This window comes from Pararge aegeria, chromosome 1 (genome assembly GCF_905163445.1).
Source record: "Pararge aegeria chromosome 1, ilParAegt1.1, whole genome shotgun sequence".
Classification (NCBI taxonomy): domain Eukaryota; kingdom Metazoa; phylum Arthropoda; class Insecta; order Lepidoptera; family Nymphalidae; genus Pararge; species Pararge aegeria.
In genome coordinates this window covers 17,384,475-17,408,868 of record NC_053180.1, presented here as the reverse complement: position 1 = coordinate 17,408,868, position 24,394 = coordinate 17,384,475, and the positions used below count along the sequence as shown (strand labels likewise).

At 34.7% G+C, this 24,394-nt stretch overlaps 3 protein-coding genes across 4 annotated transcripts in view; 2 read left to right on the top strand and 1 right to left on the bottom strand.

Annotated features, from left to right (window-relative positions):
• LOC120637821 (anoctamin-8-like) overlaps positions 1-2,819 on the top strand; it is a 49,892-nt gene extending 47,073 nt beyond the window's left edge. For both annotated transcript variants that reach the window (XM_039909858.1, XM_039909850.1), the window contains exon 24: positions 423-2,819. In XM_039909858.1, coding sequence (XP_039765792.1) covers positions 423-518 — 96 coding nt within the window. In that variant the 3' untranslated portion in view covers positions 519-2,819. The remainder of the gene's footprint in view (positions 1-422) is intronic.
• A 3,734-nt stretch (positions 2,820-6,553) lies between these two features.
• LOC120623463 lies at positions 6,554-11,666 on the bottom strand. Its single transcript, XM_039889501.1, has 2 exons — positions 11,537-11,666; positions 6,554-10,431 (listed from the first exon to the last, which is right to left on the bottom strand). Exon 2 carries the CDS (start codon positions 10,414-10,416, stop codon positions 6,862-6,864), a length of 3,555 nt encoding a protein of 1,184 aa, XP_039745435.1. The 5' UTR covers positions 10,417-10,431; positions 11,537-11,666; the 3' UTR covers positions 6,554-6,861.
• Positions 11,667-13,563: 1,897 nt separating this feature from the next.
• LOC120637482 (regulation of nuclear pre-mRNA domain-containing protein 2) overlaps positions 13,564-24,394 on the top strand; it is a 31,633-nt gene continuing 20,802 nt past the window's right edge. The window contains exons 1-6 of the mRNA XM_039909349.1: positions 13,564-14,228; positions 15,348-15,495; positions 15,966-16,095; positions 17,062-17,237; positions 22,397-22,571; positions 23,742-23,879. Coding sequence (XP_039765283.1) covers positions 13,942-14,228; positions 15,348-15,495; positions 15,966-16,095; positions 17,062-17,237; positions 22,397-22,571; positions 23,742-23,879 — 1,054 coding nt within the window. The 5' untranslated portion in view covers positions 13,564-13,941. The remainder of the gene's footprint in view (positions 14,229-15,347; positions 15,496-15,965; positions 16,096-17,061; positions 17,238-22,396; positions 22,572-23,741; positions 23,880-24,394) is intronic.

The following is a 24,394-nucleotide window of genomic DNA, read 5'->3' as shown; positions in this document are numbered from 1 at the left end:
GCCCACTACAGGTCTCCTGCCAGAATGAGACTGGTTTAGGCCTTAGTCCACCACGTTAGCCGAATGCGGATTGGTAGAGTTTATATGTTATTATGAAAAAGAAAATTATGGAGAACTCTTAAGCATGCTGATCTCCGGATAATGTATTTCTTCACTGTTAAAGGAGGTGACATTAAATTGCTATAAATGCAATTAGGCTATCACCGCTCTCACCGCTATCAATCCGTTATATTTTTTTGAAAGAATAGAAAAATAAATGATCTCATATTCTTCAGCATATTGTTTTAATGTTTATCAGGAAGTTTTGGCTGTGGCTAATTACCCCTATCGACAAAGACGTGCCGCCAAGCGATTTAAAGTTCAAGGTCTTACTTTTAGAGGAAAAAAGCGAAATAACTTTAACTATGTTTTGTCTATAACAGGGTCCTCCAGCACCGATGCTAGGCGGTGAACTGTCGCTGATACCAATCGAGCAGCTTATACAAGTGGAGGATGTGAAACCGCGCTCCGCCACATAAGAATATCCTCTACCGTTCACTATAGCCTACAACACTATATCGTATATACTGGCAACGTACTCTCTGCGTTGTGTATTAAGTACTGAAAGAGCTGAGCCCGTATTCGCTGTGACATTCCATAATACGTAGCTGAATTTTGTGACGTCAAATATCATTGTTTTCGTATAAATCATCTTATCTGGTCTCAGTACCCCTAGCACGAGTTTGCACATCTCGAAAACAAATGGTTTTTTAAGTTTTGTAGTGTACCGCCTGAGTAAAAGACTAAACCCATTCTGCACTATTCATTTTGATTACTCATCATCGAATTTCGTTTTCAAATAGTATAAAAACTCGTACTTAGAGGGTATTGATTTATCGTCACAGAATGTCTCATGAAAGTGCGTAGTTGCGTTTGAAAAAGCAAACACGCAAATATCATGGTTAATCACGGCTCATGTGATCGAGATAATTGCGTCAACTGAGCAATCTTGTGTCTTTTTTCTACATACTGTCAATTATAGTCTAAGTAACACATTGTCATAATCGAAGTATATCGTTCACCCTGGATTCAATTTAGAAAAAGCTTTTTTGGACGGAATAAAATATTTTGTCAATGCAACACTTTTGGATACCATTCGTAAAATTGAAAAAAAAAACACGTATTTTGTCCTTCCATCCCTTCAATATTTTTGTGAAGCTATTTGAGTTGATTAACGCCTAACCTTTGGACCGCAGATCATCGTTAGATTCTGCACCGTCACGTAGTTGATATCCCTTCCGCTTGGCTTCCATGTTCCAAATACGTACTGCACAGATATCCCCATTCCCCAGAGTAAATATGCATCTAGGTAAGATCTCTAGCGAACTAATGCCTGATTTCAATAAGGACCATAAAATTATGTCTGCATAAGGAGATTCCTAGGCATATATCAACTGTCCACCAAGAGTTCTCACCTAAGAGTTTGTGAAACGTTATTTTTCTATAGACATCTCATACATCTTTAGTCATTAGGTTTTGGGACAACGAGCTTAAGCCTGCTATCGAGACTTTTTGACCTTATTGAGAAACATATAGATCGTTTATTTAGCACTGTTTTTATTGTCAAACATATTTATTGCATTGTGGTCTCCTATCGAAAATTGGAAAACATTAAGGCCCATTATTTGGACACTGATGCTTGGAACGACGACCGGTTGTGTCGTACGTCTGGTGTAATTTCATCTGAAGTTTATTTTCTCCTGAATTTGTAAGACCACATTTAAAGTTTCTCATAATAGCAAAGTTTCGATAACCCAAAAAAGGCGAATCCTTTTTTGGATTATCAAAACTATCCTATGTATAGTATATATATACTATTTGTAGTACTGAAATATTTAATTATACTTCTCGAAACAAGCTCATTTCGTATGTTTCCATTTTCTTACTACAACTGCTATTTAATACTTTATCTGTAACTGAGTTTCGTTGATCGGACCAATTTTAGCCACGGTGGTCAATCTGCAGAGAGATTTTCCAACTGCGCGGAAGATGTAGTGCTAAAATATGTGTCAACACAGGTCCACTTTCTATTTCCTCACCCTCATAGGAAGATCCATCTGGCGGAAAAACCGACAGCTTAAAAAATCTCCGAGGCACGGGGTTTAATCACCGCCAATTTCAAAACTTCTGGCTGGTAGTAGGAATTTCTTGAAAGAAAAACCTAACACTTATTCACTGTCGAATTATGGTATTTTAACTAATAAACAACTCTGCCTTTCTTAGCTTATGATATCTCCAGTTTGTTTTTAATATGTCCATTGCTTTGCTGACGCAATTATAAAGATCACATGCTCTTAGCTCTTATACGCACAAGATTTATGCGTACACAGAAAAAGTGGGATATTTAACTGTTTTTATGTTATTGTAAAATAAGCTTTAAAATCCTCGATATATGTAACTATGTTTGTTCGCATTTTTGTCTGTTATGAATTTTAATACTATAGGTATATTGTTTAGTAACACAAGTACTTTTATTTTATCATTTCAAATGGATAATAATCAATGTGGCAATACAATCAATGTATATATTATCGAATAGATAAAGCTGATTGTATATCTAGAAGCACGCAACGTACCAACGCATTTGTGTTGCGAACTATATAAGCCAATAACATGATTAGAAGCAGACATAACGCTGAAAGTTTTTAGATAAGAAAATCCATTTTATGATTTCTTTAATGTTTATATTCTTTTTGTTATACAAAGTCAAATCACAATTTGGATTAAGTAAATTAACGCAATCGCTCCCACTCGATATTAATGCACATATTTAATTTTTTTTTTGATATTCCTTAATTAATTTTCCTTATTATATATTTTATTAATATATGATATACAATGAATTTATAAACTGGGTCACAGTTGACGAATAAAATAAAGTCACCGTGTATAGTAAATAAAAATATGCCCGTTTTTAGGTATGTATAAATATATATATATATATATTACCATCTTAACACAAATGGAGTGCTATAGATGTATGTACGATCAGCTTTAACTTTTAATATAGTTTTATTGTTTATATTAAATTAATTATTAATTAAACGTACTTTAAAGCGATCTCACTTATTAATGCTTTTTGTAATGTGACGTTTATTTCTGGAGCTGTCCCTTTTTTAATATTAGTGTGTACAAAACAATTCTTGCAATAAATTATACAGATAGCAATAAGAAACATAATTAAAATGTTTTGAATTTTTTGTTTAATTAATTATCATTAATAGCAGTGCGCATCACGAAAGTTGGGATATTCTGTGTAGTACATCCTGCACTTATTTTAGTTAATAACTGACACTGGCTCAGTTTCAACTTTGGTGACGTGAACTGTATCGTTCGTTTAGTTATAGAATGAGCTAGGATGTTGTTTAGGTGTTATTTAACCAGCAGTGCTAGTAGCAAGTTGTCAACAGTGTAACGAAATAGGATACTATAGCGTTAACTGTAGTTACTTTTTTGGTATGCATAAGCGTAACTGGGATTAGTATACAACGTGTAAGTAAAAACAGCCTGAACATCACATGCAAAAGTAAAATCAAGTGACACCTGTCACTTTATTAAGTATGCGTCGCGTAGCGTAGGTACTGTGAACGTATCGGTCTTTCATATTTAATAGCGTTGTCATAAGTAAACACTTAGAATGTTTTGAAATAGTTTGTATGGAAAAATGAACATGCTTATTTTGATTTAATATTTTTACAGGGCGATTTCTTATGAAATATACTTATGCACCCTTCAACAGTATTTCGCAATTCCGTGACACGTTGTATATTCTCGATCTATTATATTAGGCACTATCTATCACTCCGTGGTTCTTATTGGTAAATGAATGACAAATCTACACCGGAAAATCTGAGGAGTTTCCATATAAAGCCATGCTTTCTTTTAGGCCCAATAAAACGTGTGAAAGACCCTACGCACCCTAATTATGCAAATCTCTCCTAATAAAAAACAAGAGAATGTTTTCATGTTAGCTCGGCTTGACCGCTGAACAGAAATTTTACATAGGGATTACTTGCATCCTAAACATGGATAATAAAACGATTGCCGGCATTCAAAAAAGCTGAAACAACGCGGACAAACGTCTATAAAAAATCTCTGGACTAGAATACTCAGTTACGCCTATGCCTGTGCTTTTTCGATTTTGTTGAGAAACTAAAATATTGAATTTCTATCGATAATGTAAACCAATATGAAATATTCAACTAAATTCAACTTTAATATGCGAGATTCTTTATTTTCTTCAGCCGATTGCATATAACAGACGCACTGCTAAAAACTGCGTTCCTTTAAATGCGTATTTTGGTGCTCGCGTTGTTATATGAGATCAGCTTCAATAAGAATCTACTCGCAAGTTAACAAATGCTGGTAATAAGTTGGTGGGATTTTGACATTTTTAAAAATTTTCTAAGAAACTTTTCGATGTTGTTGACGTTTCTGTATTCAAATGCAATTGTTGTTGTGGCAAACCGCTTCTGGAAGCTTCCGAGTCTTTGATATTATTATTGCGTATGGTCCGGGTAATTGTTGAATGAAAATGGTTCATCGGTGCTAAACGCTTAAAGAGCACCAGTAGGGCGACTATGTATCTCAGTTGACACTAAATTTAGCTAGGGAAAGTTTCCACTAAATAACCTGTTAAATTCCATTTTGGTATTCTAATACCCAAGTTTCCCAACTCGGTCGCACAGATACAATAGCGTAATGTATAAATAATGGTTTGATGGCAACTTTCCAGTGGCTAGATAGTTTGGTATTAACTGAGTTACAGAATATATCCTACTGGTGCTCTTTAAACGTTTAGCACCAATGGGTGCAGGTGAGGCAACCCTATATTGCCGACTTGACAGTCCAAATCTACCGAGTAAAACGAGCGACCTGTTGTAGTGCCTCAATCAATTAAGAGCCTATAACAGTCGACTACTTGACTAAGGCCTCTGCCTATGGGAGGGATTGCTCATAACATCACGACGCAGGGTAGATGGGTCGGTGATCGCAGCAGATGCCAGGAGTAGCACAGGAGATGCTTCTACCTGTTCTCTGTCGCCTCCTTATTCGCCCTTAGTCGCCTCGTACGACAACCGCGGGAAGAAGAGGGGTGGTGACAACTATATTCTGACCTGCCGTCGTCACCACACAGCACAAGGGGCCTCATGGCATGTTATTTAAAAAAAATTCAGCCTGACTCTTAGCAAACAGTTATGCAGAACCCATAGTACGAGATTAGTAAACTCGAGAAGTCTTTGTCGAATATCGAAACGCTGCAATTTCAAAGCAAAATTGATCTTATGATCATTGTTTTACAGCTGAAATTTGTACCACGTACAGAACTTGCGAATAATGGCACTTCTTGCCAAATTCTGTTGTATAAAATCTAAACTAAGTTGACAGCTGCTATCCTTCTCTACAAAGAACATATTAGGATGGCATTACTTTTAATTGTGTCTTAAATTGACACATTTAAAAGTAATGCCAATCCGGTAAACAGCGGATTAGGTTCATTTTGCTTAGACGTCATGGTGTTTCGATATGAGAGAGCCACTTCACGTTTGCAAGCGTGTTACTAAGTGTCCAGAACGATTTCCAGAAAACGGATCAACCTAGGCAATTGTTTATTACCTACTCAATCGAAAACTTTTAACTGGTGATGAAAATGCTTTATTCTTTATAGCATTGCAATGTAGCAGATTAAAATATTTGTTATTACTTATGTAATTATTTTTTATACGGAATATTGATAAATGTTGCATTTTAAGTAGAATATAAATTTTATGTTTGCAAAATGGTAAACGTAGTTTTATTATTCCATTTTTAACCACGAAAAAATTAAAGTCCTACTGCTGGACATAGCTCTTCTATCTTCCATAGGAGAGGGTTTAGGACATAAACGTACCACGCTGCTCAAATGCGTGTTTGTGGTTTAAGCAATAATTATCACGTCATTAATAAAAAATGACCGGGCTCGACATCTTAACGTTCGGAGGCGTTGGGGTTGACACCACCAATTTCCTAAGCCGAGAGTTTTCACTGAAAAACCCTGTAAATACCTGTCAATTTTTAATCCCGGGTATCTACTACCAAGGTTGCGTAGTGTCATATATATCTGGCATATACGAATACGTCCTTAAATGTAAATGATCAAGAATCCTGGTATTTTTTTGGCTTAGACGTCCTGTGGCCAGCACTTAGAGGTAATTCTATTGTTTCATTCCTCTAACCGGTTCTTTCGCGGCGTAGTTTGTACCAGAATGCATAAATTTCCGTGTAATACGGTTTCGCTTGTGTGGTCCAAGTCGTCTTCAATCAGACTAAGCTTATTTGGAAATAATAGGTTAATTCCACAGTATTTCCACAGTAACCAGCCAGGAAGGTTTTTAAATATTCGATTGATAGATAAATTAAAAACAATTAGTTATAAAAAATAACTTTAATTTGCACAATATTGTGCTGTTTTTTTTTTTATTAAAAATTTTATAAAACTTAAATACAGAAAAGAATACTAAAAAAATACAGTGACTATTAATCAATAGTGTATAATATAGATATCTGAAAGTCTAAATTACTCCGAAACATTTCGACTTGAATTACTTTAGACTTGATTAACATATCAACTGATGAACTTCTGGTGCCTTACAAATAATACATAGTGGCATAACGGCGGAATAGTAACTATTTTCAATGCAGTGTTATTTCACGCTCTGATTTTGATGTTGAACTCATCAAAATCAGAGCTGTGTGATAAAACACTGCATAACAATTCTGACGAAATTACATAAGTACCTAAGACTTTCGACCACTGCGTATAAAGGTCATGAGGTCATGAAACTATTTTAAATTTCTATGTAAAAAGTGCTCATACACATATGCCTTGAATTCTTCGTTGTCCCCACTTTGAATATTACCAATAATATCTTGCCATTTAGGAGCACAATCTTCGGGCTCTTCTCGTGGTAAGATCATGAGCGCAAGAATTTGCGCTTCTGGAAGCTGTGTTTCGATTAAGCGAGAGCTGACAAGAGTTGCTATGGAGTCAACATTATTTAAATTTGTACCATAAGACATACAGTCGATAGCATTACGTAACAAAGAGGCAATCTCATTGTTAAAACTAGAATAGAGCATCTTCTTAACCTTAAGATCGTTCAAGAATACAATAACTTCATTAGCCAAACTATTAGATATATTTTCCGGCACCAAGTGGAAATAGTTACATTCATTTGATCCTATAACTTTTTTCGAAATTATTATCAAATTCAATTCTACGTATAGTGTGTAAATTTGCGTCTTGGGCAGTAATTCGCAAAGCAATTTTACAATATACTCCAATACTGGTAAAGAATCAGTCTTGTCATTAAGACAAAAGGAGCAAAGTAAAATCTGATTTATAAACCAGAACATGAATTTCCTTGATGTGTAGATACCATTGTCTGTTATATTCCACATTTCACTACACCTGTGTAAAATAAAATTAAGAAGTTCAAAATTTCTTTCTTTTTGATCATTGTCAATGTGAATTATATATTTTGCAGCAAGTATCCACTTAGAGTCAATAAGATTTTTAATGTCATTATTTCTAGAAAATTGTGCAAAATGTTTCTCAGTTAATATTGAGAGAACAAAGTCGTCGAGTATAACAGTGCGACAGAATTCTTTATTTATCAGGGCAATATCTGATTTTATTTCATTTAAAATCATTATTTTTCTTTGGATATTTTTAGACCTTTGTTCCGAAAATTTTTGCACTGTATTCCAAGCTGTTTCTAGAAAATCTCCTTTGTATTGTGACAATTTAAAACGTGTCAAAAATGAAAACAGTGTATCGTCATCGTTTTCGTGCAAATCTAAAGTCAACTTTTTCAATATTTCATATAATTTTCCTTGATAACTCTGATCAACATTTTCAATTTTTTCGAAAAGCGCTTTATAAATAGTCATTCGCAACGATACATTTTTAGTTGTTTTCCAAACATTTTCTATTAAATTCGTGAGATCTTCTACACTAAAACATTGGAATGCTAAACGTAAGGCATGCTTTTGTATAGATACAGGGGTGTTCAAAATAGCTGATACGAACTTTATACACTGTGGCATTGGTAAGTTATTTAAGTAGGAGCCAAACATTGGTAAGCAATATTGCACATAATCCCCTTTTATATAAGGCAAAATGCATTCCAACGGCACAGGAGGCCTAGAGAATTGTGCGAAACGACAAATTCCTTCTTGGATAGACAATAATTTTCTATCAATTTTGTCATAAGATATCTTTGCTTCTTGAGGTACATATTTGGATACAAACGCAATTTTGTAATCATCACTTCCAACGTGGAATATGGCTACAATAATGGCATCAAAAAGGGCAATCTGATTTTCACTTTTTTCTAATAATGATTCACAATAACAAAGCCAATCCTTGCCAACATCATTTGGAAAATATACTTTTATTTTTTTCAACAAATTTTTAATTGTTATCCTCGTAATGAAATCTGATAATTCAGGAAGTTTTTGAAGTAGTAATTTAGAATCTAGTTTCAGTAGTTGCAGCAATTTAGCTTCCGTAATTTCGTCTTCATTAATTCCAAAGAAGTTATGGCCTTTATAGTAATCCCAGTCTATTTTCACATACTTCAAGATAATATCTGGACAATCAGTTTTCGTCTTTTCAAAAGTTTCCATGATTAGTAAAGCAAAATCAATAAGTTCTCTTGCGTCATCTTTTACTGTATCATATGTTTGAGTATCAAAGTTTTTTAATTTATTTGTAGACAAATCAATAAACTTTTGATACACAAGATTCATTTGAACAGCAGTTAACTTATTGTAAAGGTTTTCCTTATCATATTTTATACTATACGCATTGCTTTTGGTTGTGACATAGTTCTCTAAAACATTCGGTATTTCTTTATTGTGTATAATATGGTATAATATACTAAGAGTTTTGTATTTGTTGTCCGCATAAGAAGAATTTGGGGAAAAAATATTTGTACTGTATAATATTTTATTAAAAGCATCCCAAGAATTTTCACCAAATTTAAAAACATTGCTCTTATCACACACATTATCAATGAATGACATCTTATAGTCCTCATTTTCATTAACATGTCTTTCATAGTAATAATTTAACAGCTTTCCTAATTCTTCATCATCATTAATAGAGTCAATTAAAATATTGACCATAGCTGCCCTTTTGTAATTGTCAGTACAAACTGCCACATATTTCTTTATCTCCTTAAATGCCAGATCAAAGTTTACAAACTGATACCAAATATATTCACTGTCTGGCCCTAGCAACTCACTGTTTTGCTTCAAATGTTCTAATGCCCATATCTCTCTTTCTTTAAGGGTGAAGAGTTGATAATATTTTAAATCATAAAAATCTTTACTCATTTCAAATATCTCATTTACATACTTTGTAACAAATATCTCTCTTAGAAATGTATACACCTCATTTCGGGGTAATATGTTAAATATTATCTTGTAACTTTCATAAAAGTCCATAGACCAAAAGTCTTGAGCAGTAGGAGGTAAAAGAGAAACAGCATATTGTTTTACATCTTCAACTGATGAATGTTTTGCTATAATAGCCATGTTTAGCTTTTTAAAATAAAGCTGTATATTGTTCAAAATCCTTTTCTTGTGCTTAGTTATTATTTCTTTAGATAAACGTAGCCCCAGCTTTGGTATGGGTGGCTTAAAATGACAATGATCACCAAGAGTTGTGTAACTCTCCATTAGGTCTAGATATTTTTCATTGGAGATTTTAATCAAATAACGAAATTCATGTACTGTTTCATTTGTGTTTTTGTTTTCATTCTTTTCTTTTGCCAGATATGCTTCAGCTAGACTAAAAGAATTGCCAATAATATGCTTAATTTTTTTAATATCTATATTAATATTATTACTGTTGGTTATTAATTCCATCTTATGTTGTTCAGAAGTCCAGATTAAAAATTTTTCAGCAATGTGATATAATTTTTTATCTGTTAAGCAATATTTGTAAAAATCTTCTGATCTTTTTTCATCTCGGACATGCATGGAAATTGTAGTTAGCATCTTCTTTTTCATTTTAATTGACATAAAGGGAAATACTTCATGATGCAGGTAGTCCGGATTAATTATGAGAGAAGTATCACTTTCATATAACCAAGAACATTTGAGAGCCCTTACAATATATAAATTGTCGCCAGATTTGAGTGTTTCCACCATATAATCAATATTTTTGTACACTGAAGCAACATCAATTTTATATAATCTATCTACATCAGACTTTTCTTGGAGGACCTTAATTACATTAAAGTCTATGTTTTTTGATGTAGCTTTTAAAACTTCTTCATTAAGTTCCTGCTGCCTTTTTCCCAAATTACTGCCTTCTAGTACCAGCATATTGAAGGTTTTTGCCTGTAAAAACGCAAAAAAATTGTCAATGAGCTCAAGTATTTTATTATTGGCTGAATGGTGCGGTGGGCAGCAACTCTGCTTTTTGACTCCAAGGCTGTGGGTTTGATTGATTGATGAATATTTTCAGTGTCTGGGTGTTTATCTGATAATTATGTATACAATCCATAAAAATATTCATCAATCATCTTAGTACCTGTAGCACAAGCTACACTCACTTTGGGGATAGATGGCAATGTGGTATTGTAGTAGTATATATATTTATTTATTTTAAGATTTTATTCCCATAGAAACATGCATGAAGTAACTGAGTTTTATATTGGACCAGGTAAATAAACAGTCTAAAAATATAGATGCAGGTTGCTGCAATTTAAAAGTTATCACATACATATGAAAAATTGTTGTGCTGTGCTTACATTTTGTACAGTACCATTGTTTTTTTATTTGGTATGGTATGGAATGAATGTTCCAGCTTAGCTAATAATACAGCACAAGTTAAATTGGCAAAGTTTTAGGAACACCAAACAGCTCTCTTATGATTTTGTACAAAAATTGCATGTTAAACCTATCTTTAATGTTAAACATGAAGGTTTTTCCTTACAATATTGGTGTGTTTATTATCTATTTGATTTCTGTATCTATATTACTGTTTGTTAGCTAAGTGACAACATACAGAGTTGAACTCCCAGCATGTACTTTTCACTAATTAAATATGACTTGTTTTAATGGTGAAGGAAAATATAACTAGGGAACCTGCAGCCTGAGAGTTCTAATAATGTTTTTAAAGGTGTGTGAAGTCTACCAATACAAGTGGGCCAGTGAGGTGGACTAAAGCCTAAAGACTTCTCAGCCTGAGACCGAATCCTGTGCCCTGTACTGGGTTGACAGTGACTAACTGAATAGTCGGGTGAACCTTGCCTAAAGTTAACATTTATGAGCAGTCTCTGTTTCAAATAGTTTTTGCAGCGCCGCCTGGGCCACTCTAACATAACCTCATATTCGCGTAACATTCGTGATTCGCGTGCCTGTTGGCTTACAAACAGCCGGGCAACGCCCAGAGACGAAGATAACTTAAATCTATTTATTAGGAAAATTTGCAAATTATTACCTGTTTAAGTTTTAAGTTTTAGAACTAGTTCTGAATAACTTGAGCACTTCCTTATTTTTTTTAGAACCGTCCAATTGCCAAAAAAAATTTTGGGTACCTATACCGACTCATATCAACTGTTCATTTTTATCATCTGTTTTTATCTGTCAGGCACAGCTGTCAAGTGTCAGTTGACAGCATAGACCACAATGTCATAATAAAGAGTTCAAAATCTTTCTCTGTGTGAGTGTGGCCTGGACGAAGGCCAGACTCGCATACCTTTTTTCCTGCCCGAAATTGCCCTTTGATCTGTATGATATACTCCCTTCTAAAATTCCTCGTCCCTTAAATGGCGAGTATTGTCAGTGTATATATATATATATATTAAATATATGTGTAAATTTGTTAAAATTAACAAATTAAAACTATGATTTTATATAATTCTGAAATCATAGTTTAATTCATGCGTACCTAGTCAATTAAACTAACAACTACTATTGCAGGACGAAGTTATGAAATAATTTTTTGTTTTCTTTACTGACCACTCTAGTTCGTGCCCTTTCCAAGCTACTTGACACTGTCAAAGTACATTGTGCTGTTTTAGCACTATGGAAAGCCATAAATCTAAAGTAGAAGAAGAAGAGGGTTAGTGATAAGTTATCAAGTATGGAGGGTAGAGGTAAGGAGAGTCATCTTATATGGGAGGAAAGTTGAAAAAGTGTCCAGTGTATGCGCTAAATAACAGTTCAAAAATCCTCCACAATGGCGCTGGTGGATGCACAGGGTATGGTATGAATGTAGCAATCGTAGATGAATTGAAGTATGCCGAGTTAAAAAATTTAATGTCATTATCGACTAAAGTAGTTAATTATTGAGAATTTCAACAACTTACGTTGTACAAAATATTGTGGTAAATATAACCTTACTTCCTTGTATCTCCATACTTCCTTGTTTATTTTTCAAGCCTACTCTAACAATATTTATATTTGGCGCTTCTTTTAAGAGTTACCCTGATGCAAATGTGGCGCCATCCTAATTTAATACATTTTGACGACACTTTTTCATACACACAGATGACTCTCCTTACCTCTACCCTCCATATTATCAAGCAAAGCTAATCTATGTCCTTCATCTGTGCCGGTCCGAACTATGGCAACTGGAATCACAAAACTATCTCATTTAAAGCTGGGTAAGAGTAGAAATAAATAGGGCCGCCGATATTGCAAACTTATCTGGAATCTAGCAACTCAAATAGTACAACTACTAGTACAACGGAATAATTTTGATACTCAACTAATTTAGGATTCTTATTATTAAAAAATTTGAGGTCTACATGTAAAAAAAAACCATTTATTTTTAGAGCTGCTAGCACTTAATTGAAAAAGTTCTTTGAGTTTTGCAATAAGCCATAAAAAGTGTAAGTTTTATCACCTTATTGCAACGTGCGAACCTGCGAGCTAACATATTGCATCGGATCGCCAACGCTCCCTTTCGATATCCTTCACATCTAATAAGCCTTCTGTTAGTATAATATATCCCAGAATGAACTATTAATAAATATTTATGTGAGTTAATGTGATTGGATTAGATGGCATAGGATTCTTATATCTTCAGTAATATCCTTATTGCGCTATAAGAGCAACTACCTACCTCGTTAGTCTATGTTTTAAAACTAAGGATCACGTCATCCTGGGTTTGAATCGCGTGTCGAGACAAAACATGTTTGGTATTGGGGTTTTCTGTAATAAAATAATTATCAATACCATCCCGGAGTGTAGTTCCCTAGCCTCGGAGAGCATGTTAAGCCGTCTATTTTAGTTATTATCACTTGTGGTCTATATTTAAAGGTTAAGTCCACTCTTCCATGAGATAATAAAAAAACCTACCTCAATACTGCTAAATACTAATTTATAACTCAGAGTTACAGTATCTAAATAAAGCTAGAATACAGGCTAGATAAGTAATACCACAGATATATTTTTTTTAAATCTAAGATTAAAAAAAAAAAATCTGTGGTATTTGACAGCACGTTGTAATTTGTAGAAAATGGCGGTTGTTGTACTAAGAAATATTATTGAACAATTTATACTTGTTATAAATGTAATAAAAGAAAATTAATATATTTCACATAGTCAACTATTTGTGTAAACATATTAATTACTGTTGCGATGAAAATGTGTATTTTTAAAAGTTAAGTTGAATGTATACATTGTTCGATCACAAACCAAAATAACGCGGTTTTACTTAAGTAATATCAGATTTCTGTGTAATTACTTAGGAAGTTATTATTAAATGGTGATAAATACGACAAGATTCATTGCTGAGAGAGGTATTATCAACAGGGTTGTCGCTTTCGTGTACATATTACATGCAGCATATAACGCTACAAAATAGAGATGCGTTGACTGACAAGAATTGTCATAACAATGGGTGAAACTGAAGAATTCAACACTCTAGTATTTGAAAAGAAGCTTACACAGTTGAAAGATACTCAGGAGAGTATACAATCTTTATCATCTTGGTGTTTGAAACAGAGGCTACATCATAAAAAGATAGTTTCAAGTTGGTTGAATGTACTCAAGAGAGTTAAGATTGAGCAGCGTTTAGTTCTCTTCTACTTAGCAAATGATGTTATTCAGTATAGCAAGAGAAAGAATTATGAGTATGTGGAGAGCTGGGGTCATAATTTACAAAAGGCAACTCCGCTTGTTAGGTAAGATATTAAAACAACTACAGGAGAGGTGGCCCATGCCCTCTCTCCTGTAAGTGAGGAGGCAAAGGTCTTATGTAGGGATTTCCACATGCTACAGTTTTGTGCTGGCCCTGCAACTGGTTTCTATGGGTGTCACCAGTAGTAGTCAGCAACACTGGTGCAACCAGTCTAGCAATGAAAAACTCACCTGCCCAGCCTGGTAATTATCATCTAAAATAGACAAAGGTTACATTGAGTATTACATTTAATTTTATCATTAAATCAAGTCCCTTAGCTCTGTGTGCCTCACAGCAAAGGCCTCCTCTAGCTCTTGCCAGTGCTTACAATCCTGTGCCACCCTTCTACATAGTGGATCAGCTGTAAGTTTCAGCTTGTCTTCCCAACGTTTTTGCTGAGAACCCTTTTCTCTTTGCCCGTCTCATGGAAACCAATGATTTACTCGTAGCATGTGACCTGCCCACCTCCACTTTAGCTGATCCATCCTGGTTAAAATGTCTGTTACCCCAGTTTTGTCTCTAATATTGGAGCTCCAGATTTTGTCGCCCCTCCTTACATCCACCATGCTATGTTTCATGCCATTCTGACATCTCCTTAAACTTTCTCTGTGGGATTTGTTTGCAGCCACATGTGATACTTGGTAGGATGCATGTGTTAAAGACTTTTTTCTTCACGCTTAGGTTCCATGCTTTTTAAATTTCCTTAAGTGGCCAGTACTTTTTCCGGCCTAGGGTTTTGGTGTCCTTTGTGACACCTTGGTTGTTTGATCCTAGTGTGAGATTAATTGCCTCAGGTACGTGTATTCTTTAACATATTCTATAACTTCTCTTCCTACCGTAATTGGTGTTGAGACGCTACTCATGTTAGTCAAAACTTTTGTTTTGTTTTTTTATTTCTAGACCAAAAATGAAAGAAATACTACATAAATTGTTTTTAATTTTCAGAGATGAGAAAGTCAGGTCTAAGATTCTACGTATATTTAAGATATGGGAGCAAAGATCTGTGTACGACGATGAGTTCCTATTAGACCTTACTGGGTTACTAAGTGCTGGAGCCATTAAAAAGGCAGATTTCTAGGCCAAAAATGAAAGAAATACTACATAAATATTTTTTAATTTTCAGAGATGAGAAAGTCAGGTCTAAGATTCTACGTATATTTAAGATATGGGAGCAAAGATCTGTGTACGACGATGAGTTCCTATCAGACCTTACTGGGTTACTAAGTGCTGGAGCCATTAAAAAGGCAGATGATGACCCTTTAGACTTTCAGGTGAGTCTTTTGCTTCTTAAAGTACATATACTTGGTTAAAAATAAACTTGTTAAGAAGCCCTTACAAACCCTCTTTGTATGGAAGCCCTAAAGACCTTGAAAGCAAGTGGAGAATATCTTTCTAGCAAACCAGTAAATGTATTTCAAAATTTTCCTGCTTAAAAAACTTTAAAATAGGGATAATTAAGCTACCCTATAGATACTATAGTTTACCAAATTATAAAATATAATGAATCTTGATTAAACACTGTAACAAAGTAAATGGTCACACTTTGACTGACACCTTTCAAATGTCATCGCTTTATAAAAAACTGCATTACTTCTCCATGTTTATTAATAAGGGGTAGTTGTGCGTAAGGCAATTCAGTTTAAAAAACTCTACAAGCACCTACTACTACCTATAGCAGTGGAGATTGATTTGAACATCTCATCAATTGAGATTGCTTTAAGTCTTTATATTTTATTTTCAGCCGCAGCAGTTAGTAAACAAAATAAAGCAGTGCACAGTCCTAGAAGCTGACACACGGGTGAAATTGAAATATGTTTATGAAAACCATTTGGAGTTGTCAGACGCAGATGCACTGTGTGCAAGCATGAAAGGTATTAAATTATTTTTATTGTGAAATAGCTAATACATATTTACATGTATAAGAAAGCTTCAGTTAAAACATCCACAACATTGCTTGCAGTCCAGGGATTGATATTGTACAGTAGAATGAAAGATTAAAAATGCATAAAACCACATAATTCAATTTATTAAATAATAATTAATAGTTTATTATCAAAAAAAAATATAAATTTATTTTTTATTTATATTTATATTTTTCTTTGATAATCTGGGCAATGTTTTATCTAATTCAACGAAATTTTAATCATTATCTTTAAAGACTGGATCACTTATATGCATTTTGCATATTTTATCTAAGATTACGCTATTTTTCTGTAGGGTAGGTAGGTGATTAATGAAATTTTACACTTTCGCTGGGTAAATCAGTTTTATTAGCTCATTACTAACCCAGGCTTTGAACCTTTGTGACTTGATAGTTTTACAAATGGGAAAGCAGAACTTTAAATAGAAATAATAATATAAATATTAAGTGTGCTATAACTATAATGAATTCACTTATATTCACTCTGATAGAATTGAAGGATTTATGTGGAGCTCAGACTTCCACTTCGTTTTATGTCAGGTTAGACATAAAACGAAGTGGAAGAACTAACATACAGAAGTTTAAGAGCTACCAAAAGTGATGATAATAATGGTAGCAAGATAGGCTAAGATACTTAAACCTAAGTTAACAAAGCTGGAGTTAAGAATTGTGACTGATTACTCTCCAAGGCAAAAACAATCAAAAAGATAGGAAATAGAACCCTAATTCTAACTTCCAACATCCTATGCCAATACAGCCACTTTAATCAAAGTTGCCTAACTGATGCTAAAGATGGATTTGCAGTGTTGTTACAAGCCCCAAACTATCTTCAACAACTGTTTACTTTCCTTATAACACTTTGTCCTTACACTTTAAAATATTTCTCTTGCAATAATTGTTCTGACTCCTTACGCAGATAGGGGCCTTAAAGAAGATGTGGAAAAAGAGTTGAATGAAGGTATCTCATGTATTGAGAAGTACACTCAGGCACTGCAAAGGGAGATAGTTGCGAGAGAGGCGCTACTTGCATTACTTAGCTCTGCTAACCAGTACTACTCAACACAGAGGGGCGAAGTCAAAGTTGTTGCCTATGTAAGTATAACAAAGTATCCTGACTTACTGTAAGTTATAATATTTTATAATTATAACAAGGTTCGGATTCGGTGTGGGTAGGTTGAATAGTAAACATCTAAAGTATTAGTGTCCTCTGTTTTTAAGCATTTTTAAGTATTTTTACAGTAATTAAACACTTATTTCACCTCTAAATGCTTTAATAATTACCTGCATCATTCGGCACAATTATTTCCCCTCACTTTTAACATCAAATAACAACAATAATGGATTTACACAGTCAACTAGCAAAAGGCATGGATGACATGCAGGCATGGATGGAGAGAATGAACCGTTTTGACAAAGCACTAGCACAACAATCTGGAGCAAAACCCACTGGTAATGTGAACAATTTCAATGATCTTGCTTCATTGGCCGCCGACTATGCTGATTTTAAGTCCATGGTATGCAACTCTCTATCAATGCTGCAACAGCAATTGAAGCTCCTTCTGCTGGGGTTTGACAACCATGAAGCGGACTCACGCAGAAAGATTCTTCTATTTCATGGCATCCCTGAAGACAACAGCGAGCAGTTGGATAACAAGATAATCTCTATACTCAGAGACCAATTAAAGTTAACCAGTGTGGATCACATGTGTGTTGATGTTTGTCATCGTTTAGGCATGAAGAAAGATAAGCCCAGGCCCATTCTTGTTCGATTTACTGGTTTAAAGAGCAGAAATGCTGTGTGGATCTCTAAGACGGCTCTTAAGGGTTCAGGTATAACGATTTCAGAGTTTCTAACTAAGCCGAGGCAAGAAGTATTCATCTCTGCCAGGAAACACTTCGGCTTGAGAAGTTGCTGGACTGCTGATGGCACCATCATTATAGCGTTGCCAGATAAAACTCGGGCGAAAATCGTTTCCATGTCGGAGCTGGACTTGCTGAGAGTTAAATATCCCTCTGTTCTGCAATCTTCACAGGAACAGAAGACCACAAGAGTGCGTCGTAATGTTAAAACATTGGCTAAGTGAAGTTTTTGCCTGTGATTGTTAGTGATATTTTAACTCAGCCGGGTTATCGCCACTAGGCATCCGCATCCACTTTTTTGTATTGACTATGATTTTGACGGTATTTTAATTATTAATAGTGTTAGTTTAATTGTTGTTGCCACTTTTATAAAAATAGTTTACTCTGACATTGTTCCACAATTGGTTGTCAGTGTCGCTGTCGCGAATCGTCTGTCATCTGTCAGTTATTTAATAATATTGTCAAGCAGTGTTCAGCATGTTTTCCAATGAGGATATAAACACTGATGATTCTTACATGTTGCGTTACGGATTGTTACTTGCTGTGTTAGTTGTAATTAAAAGTATTATTGTTTTCCTTGATGATCTCCTTCTAAATGTGCCAGTGAATGTGGGTAAGTTGTTTTTGATAAAGTTTGTTTTATTATTATTGTATTTATTTTTGATATTAACTGGTTTACCTATAATTATATTTTTTATTAGAGTATTTTGATAATAATATATATCTTTATATATTTATTTTTATTATTAATATTATTATTACTTTTCTTTTATTTAGCATCATACTATGTGTGATATACTGTCGGCCTATGATGACGAATATTTTTCATGCTCTTCCTCTGATGAGTTCCAAAGTGTCACGAGCAATTTATCTTCTGATGATAGCTTCTCCCTTGATCGTAAACTAAACTCAATTTTTATTTCTGATTCACGCTGTCTTAATTTTGTTCATATAAATGCACAAAGCATTCCAGCTCATTACTCTGATTTTCTGGCATCTTTTAGCGGCGTCCTGGTTGATGGCATTCTCGTCTCGGAGTCCTGGTTGAAACCATCTCTTTCCTCTGAACTTTTTACTCTACCCGATTTTACACTGATACGCAACGATCGAACTGGCAAAGGAGGTGGCGGTGTTTGCATCTATCTCCGAAACAATCTACCTTTTAAAGTTATTAGTCGATCCCCATCTGCTTACTCTGGTAGTCTAGAGCATCTTTTTCTCGAAATCTGTGTTCATAACTCAAATCTTCTTCTAGGTGTGGTATATATCCCTTCTTCTACTATCAACTATTTCGTTTCGTTTGAACAGCTCCTAGAAAATCTTACTCCTTCGTACACTGACATTATCATAATGGGTGACTTTAATACGTGTCTCCTAAAGAATGATAGTAGGTCTCAAAAATTAAGATCGTTAGTGTCTTCTATCAACTTAGATATCCTTCCTCTCTCAGAAACTCACTTCCTACCTAACTTTGATCCCTCTCTTCTTGATCTGATAATTAGCTCCAACCCTCAGAAGGTTCTTGCACACGGACAGCTCACCGCACCTTTCTCCTATCATGATCTTCTGTTTCTTCGCTATAATTTGCGTTCTCCAAAACGAAAGCATAAGGTTATTTTGCAGCGTAATTTCAAGAAAATCAATATTGAACAGCTAAATAAAGATGCGTCGAATATTGATTGGACTAGTGTATACGAGGCTACAGATATCAATGTCAAAGTCAAACTTTTTGCTTCAATTCTTATCGGTTTATTTGACAGTCATGCTCCAGTTAGACCTGTTACTATTAAGCACTTACCAGCACCCTGGCTCACTGACACAATCAAGAAGTTGATGGCTAAGCGTAATAAAGCTAAGGCAAAATGCAAGAAAGATCCGACGGTTGATAACGTTGCTTCCTATAAAAGGTTGCGTAATCTATGCAACAGGATGTGTAGAGATGCAAAGCGCCGCTATATTCACTCTTCAATTGAAAACTCTTCTACTACTGAGAAATGGAGATTTCTTAAGTCCTTAGGTGTGGGTAAATTTCGAAACACGTCTAATATTCCATTTGACCTAAATGCACTAAATACTCATTTTTCTACTCCTCCTGTTACGCTTTCTGATTCAAAAAAAAATTTAACTCTACAGAAATTATCCAATTTCACCCCATCTTTGTGCGAATCTTTTAGTTTCCATGAAATCACAGAGAGCGTCGTTAAGAAGAGCATTCTTTCTATCTCTACTAAAGCTATTGGAAGCGATGGCCTGAGCCGTGACATGTTAGTTCTTGTGGTGGATCATATAGTGCCTATAATCTCCCACATTCTAAATTTCTCCCTGGCCTATGAGATCTTCCCTACTGACTGGAAAATGGCTCATGTCATTCCTTTACCAAAATCTCCTAATCCAAATTCTTTTTCACAGTTTCGGCCTATTTCAATTCTACCTATACTTTCAAAAGTCATTGAGAATGCTGTATTTATACAACTGTCTTCTTTCCTTTTCACTAATAATCTTTTAAGTCCCTTTCAATCAGGTTTCCGTCCTTCCCATAGTACAGTTACTGCACTACTTAAAGTCACTGACGACATTCGGTTTGCTATGGACAACAAACAGCTTACTGTTATTACGTTGTTGGATTTTAGTAATGCGTTTAACTCAGTGGACTTTGATATACTCCTTGGTATTCTTCGCTCTCTTAACATATCGCCTTCTGTGATTAACTGGTTTCACTCTTATCTTCATGGACGCCAGCAGAGAATTCGCACGGAAGAGGCATCTTCTGACTGGGCTGACCTCTCCGCTGGTGTTCCTCAAGGTGGCGTGCTTTCTCCTCTTCTTTTCACAGTCTTCATTAACGAAATTACAAAAATTCTTACTTCTCACTACCATCTTTACGCTGATGATTTGCAGCTTTATAGGCATGCAACTTTAACGGATCTGGACGCTGCAATTTTTGCTATTAACGAGGATCTGAATGCAATTAAAGACTGGGCCGAATCGTTCGGCCTACTAGTTAACCCTAATAAGTCACAGGCTATGATCATTGGTAGTAGACAGCTAAGGAGTCGTGTGACTTTTAATGATTTGCCTCCGATTTCTTATAACGGTATACCAATTGTGTATTCGTGCACTTCAAAAAATCTAGGACTTATAATGGACAGTAATTTAATTTGGTCAGCTCATATAAACCAGGTAAGTAAACGTATGCACTATGTCGTTCACTCATTGAGGAGGCTGCAGAATTTTCTTCCGCTTCATACCAAAATTATGTTGGCCCAATCTTTATTGCTACCAATACTTGATTACGCCGACGTCTGCTATTTGGATGCCACTGAAGAGCTACTTGACAAACTTGAAAGACTTCAGAATTTGTGCATTCGCTTTATCTTCGGATTGCGCAAATTCGATCACGTTTCTGATTTTCGTCGTCAATTAAAGTGGCTGCCAATTCGTTTTCGCCGGAATGTGCATATTTTAACTGTCCTTTACAACATCCTATATAATTCTTCTTCTCCTGGATATTTGTGTGAGCGTATAAAGCTATGTCTTCCGCCTACGAGACCCTTGCGGTCTTGCGTGTCAAAAAATCCTCTTGATGTCCCTTCATATAATACTATTTTCTTCCAGAAATCTTTCTCCGTCCACGCTACACACCTTTGGAACTTACTACCAGAACATATTAGACACTGCCGATCGGTGCACTCTTTTAAACACAATGTAAAGGAGCATTATCTATCGTTGTCATAGTATATTTATAGTATATTTATCACTGTTTACTTATTATAGATATATATTTATATTTATATTATATAAATATTTATTATATTATTTTTATGTATTTTGTATATATAGTATATTCGAATGTTATTGTATTAGTATGTAGAATTTTGTTATTATCTAGATATATTAAATATACTTAGTAGTTATGAAATATATTGTACCTTTATTTGACCTATACCACAATTAAATCATCTTACTCACATCCTGGGGTAGCTGGAAGAGATCTCTTATAGAGATAAGCTTTCCTTTGTACACTTCATGTATCTTATGTTCACAATCACAATTTATGGTACATAAATAATAAATAAAATAAATAAAATAAAATAAGGTTCAATGCATACTTGAAAATTTATTATTGAAGAAATTATGTGAATATTTTTTATTTTATCATTTAATATTGTATAAGAGCATAATTTATTTTGCCACAGTCTATGATATTAATATTAGCAATACTATATTTGAAGCAAAAATCATATATAATTAACTTTAAAGGTATTTTATTAACTATACAGTGACTAGAGACTGTTTCTACCAAATGAAATGAAACTTACATGAAACTGTATTACTATGTAAGTATTGCTATTGTTTTCAATCAAAGAATTTGTATTTTTTCATTTCCGTAGGCGTATAAAAACTTTGGATCCCGCGTAAGGGCGTTGAAGCGAAAATTGGATGAGTTAATACCAACCTTACCCAGTTCGGCGCCATCGCCTCCACAGAGAGACGAGGATGTACCCTCACCAGGCCCTGATGAAGACCTGGAGTTGCCTACTCAAATAGATACAACAGATGATGACGGTATGTGTTTGGTTTTACCACAACTATGTAGAATGTTCCCTCATCTGACCCTGAAGCGAACCTCGCACCATATACCAGTTACTTATTATGATATAACCAAACCCTGATGAAGATATCTTAAAAAAGCTCTGTTGAAGTTCTCTAAGCAGGCCTTGATAACAATCACTATACATTGTCATTATCCTTATCTCTCTTCAGGTCCTGCATTTGAATTTCGGAATGAAGCTAAAATCTTTACGATTGGTTTAAATTTCATTTATTTGGGTATCAACAGGCTATGACAATTTGTTTAAATCCTTCTACAAATTATCCTCTCTTCTCTATCCTCTATTAATTAGGTATGTGAATGACGCAAGTCTTAGATGGTAGCAGCTAGTAGCTATGGCAGGGTAGGGTTATGGCAGTTATACTAAACACATACCTGAAATTGTTTTCTGCCCGGCATCGTACCAGAGCGCTTATTCGCTAGGCCTAGACGATTCTTTATAAAAAAAAAGAATGCTAATAATGAATAAGTATATCATTGTCATCATCATCATAACATCAACCCATTAACAGTCCACTACAAAGCATGAGTCTCCTCCAACAATGACAAGTGGTTAAGGATGTAGTCCACCACGCTGGCCCAGTGCGGATTGGTGGACTCCACAAACACACCTATGAGAACATTATGTAGAGCTCTCAGGCATGCAGGTTTCCTCACGATCTTATGCTTCACCGTTGAAGCAAGTGCTATTTTAATTACTTAAAACGCACCTAACTTTGAAAAGTTAGAGGTGCATGCTAGGATTCGAACTCGGCCCTCTGAATGTGAAGTTGAGCTCCTGCCCAGTGCCCTATCACCGCTTTTGATAATTATATACTTTGATGTAATATAGACCCATATATAGTCACAAAATTATATAGCTAAATAACAAATCTCATAATAAGAGATATAAGAGCTAATAAGAGATCTAAATATTAAAATGTGTAATACTTAGTTATTTGAATATCAATTCCATTTTGATTTTTTAACAATCTCAGGATATGCCTGATTCAAAAAAAATAACCCATTATTAAAGGTATATTGTAGATTATAAACCTTTATACTAAGCTGATAATGTTTTATGGAATGGCCCATTATTAATGCAGGTCACTTTATCTGTATAATAATTTAAACTCTTGTTTCAGTGGCTTATAATATAGATCAGACCTTCAACACGTCGCTGTCGGATGGATCTCTGTACAATCTCGGACTATCGTCTTTCCTCACGTCGGACAATCCTTTGTCGATGTTTAACGATACCCTTGACTTGGATTTAAGTAACGGTGAGTTTTATGCAACTTTTTTTTTTAAATAGTCACAGTCCACCGCTGAACTATACTCTTAGTCGCCTCTTTATATTCTCTTAGATATAAATCCTTACTAATAATACCTTTGTGAGAAATTTAAAGAAATAGGTATACTTACTGTAGCTTTTCAATACATCTATCTATCTATATATATAAAAGAGAAAGTATGTGGTTGAGAAATTGTGCTGAATGTTCCGTATAGGCTCCGAAACGGCTCGACCGATTTCAATGAAACTTTCAGGGAATCTCCGGATTGACCTGGCGAGTAATCCTGTAAAGTTTGGTGACGATCGGAGCATCCTATTTTTGAACTGTCAAACTGTCTAATACAGCTTTTATTTACTACGATGATATCCTATTGTTGGATGTACATGGGTGTAGATAATGATCTTCACCCGCTCGAGAAGAGAATAGAAGAGAATGAATACGGAGAGAAATAAATGATTTAATATATTAAGAGACTTCATTTAAAAATTTAATGATTTAAGTTT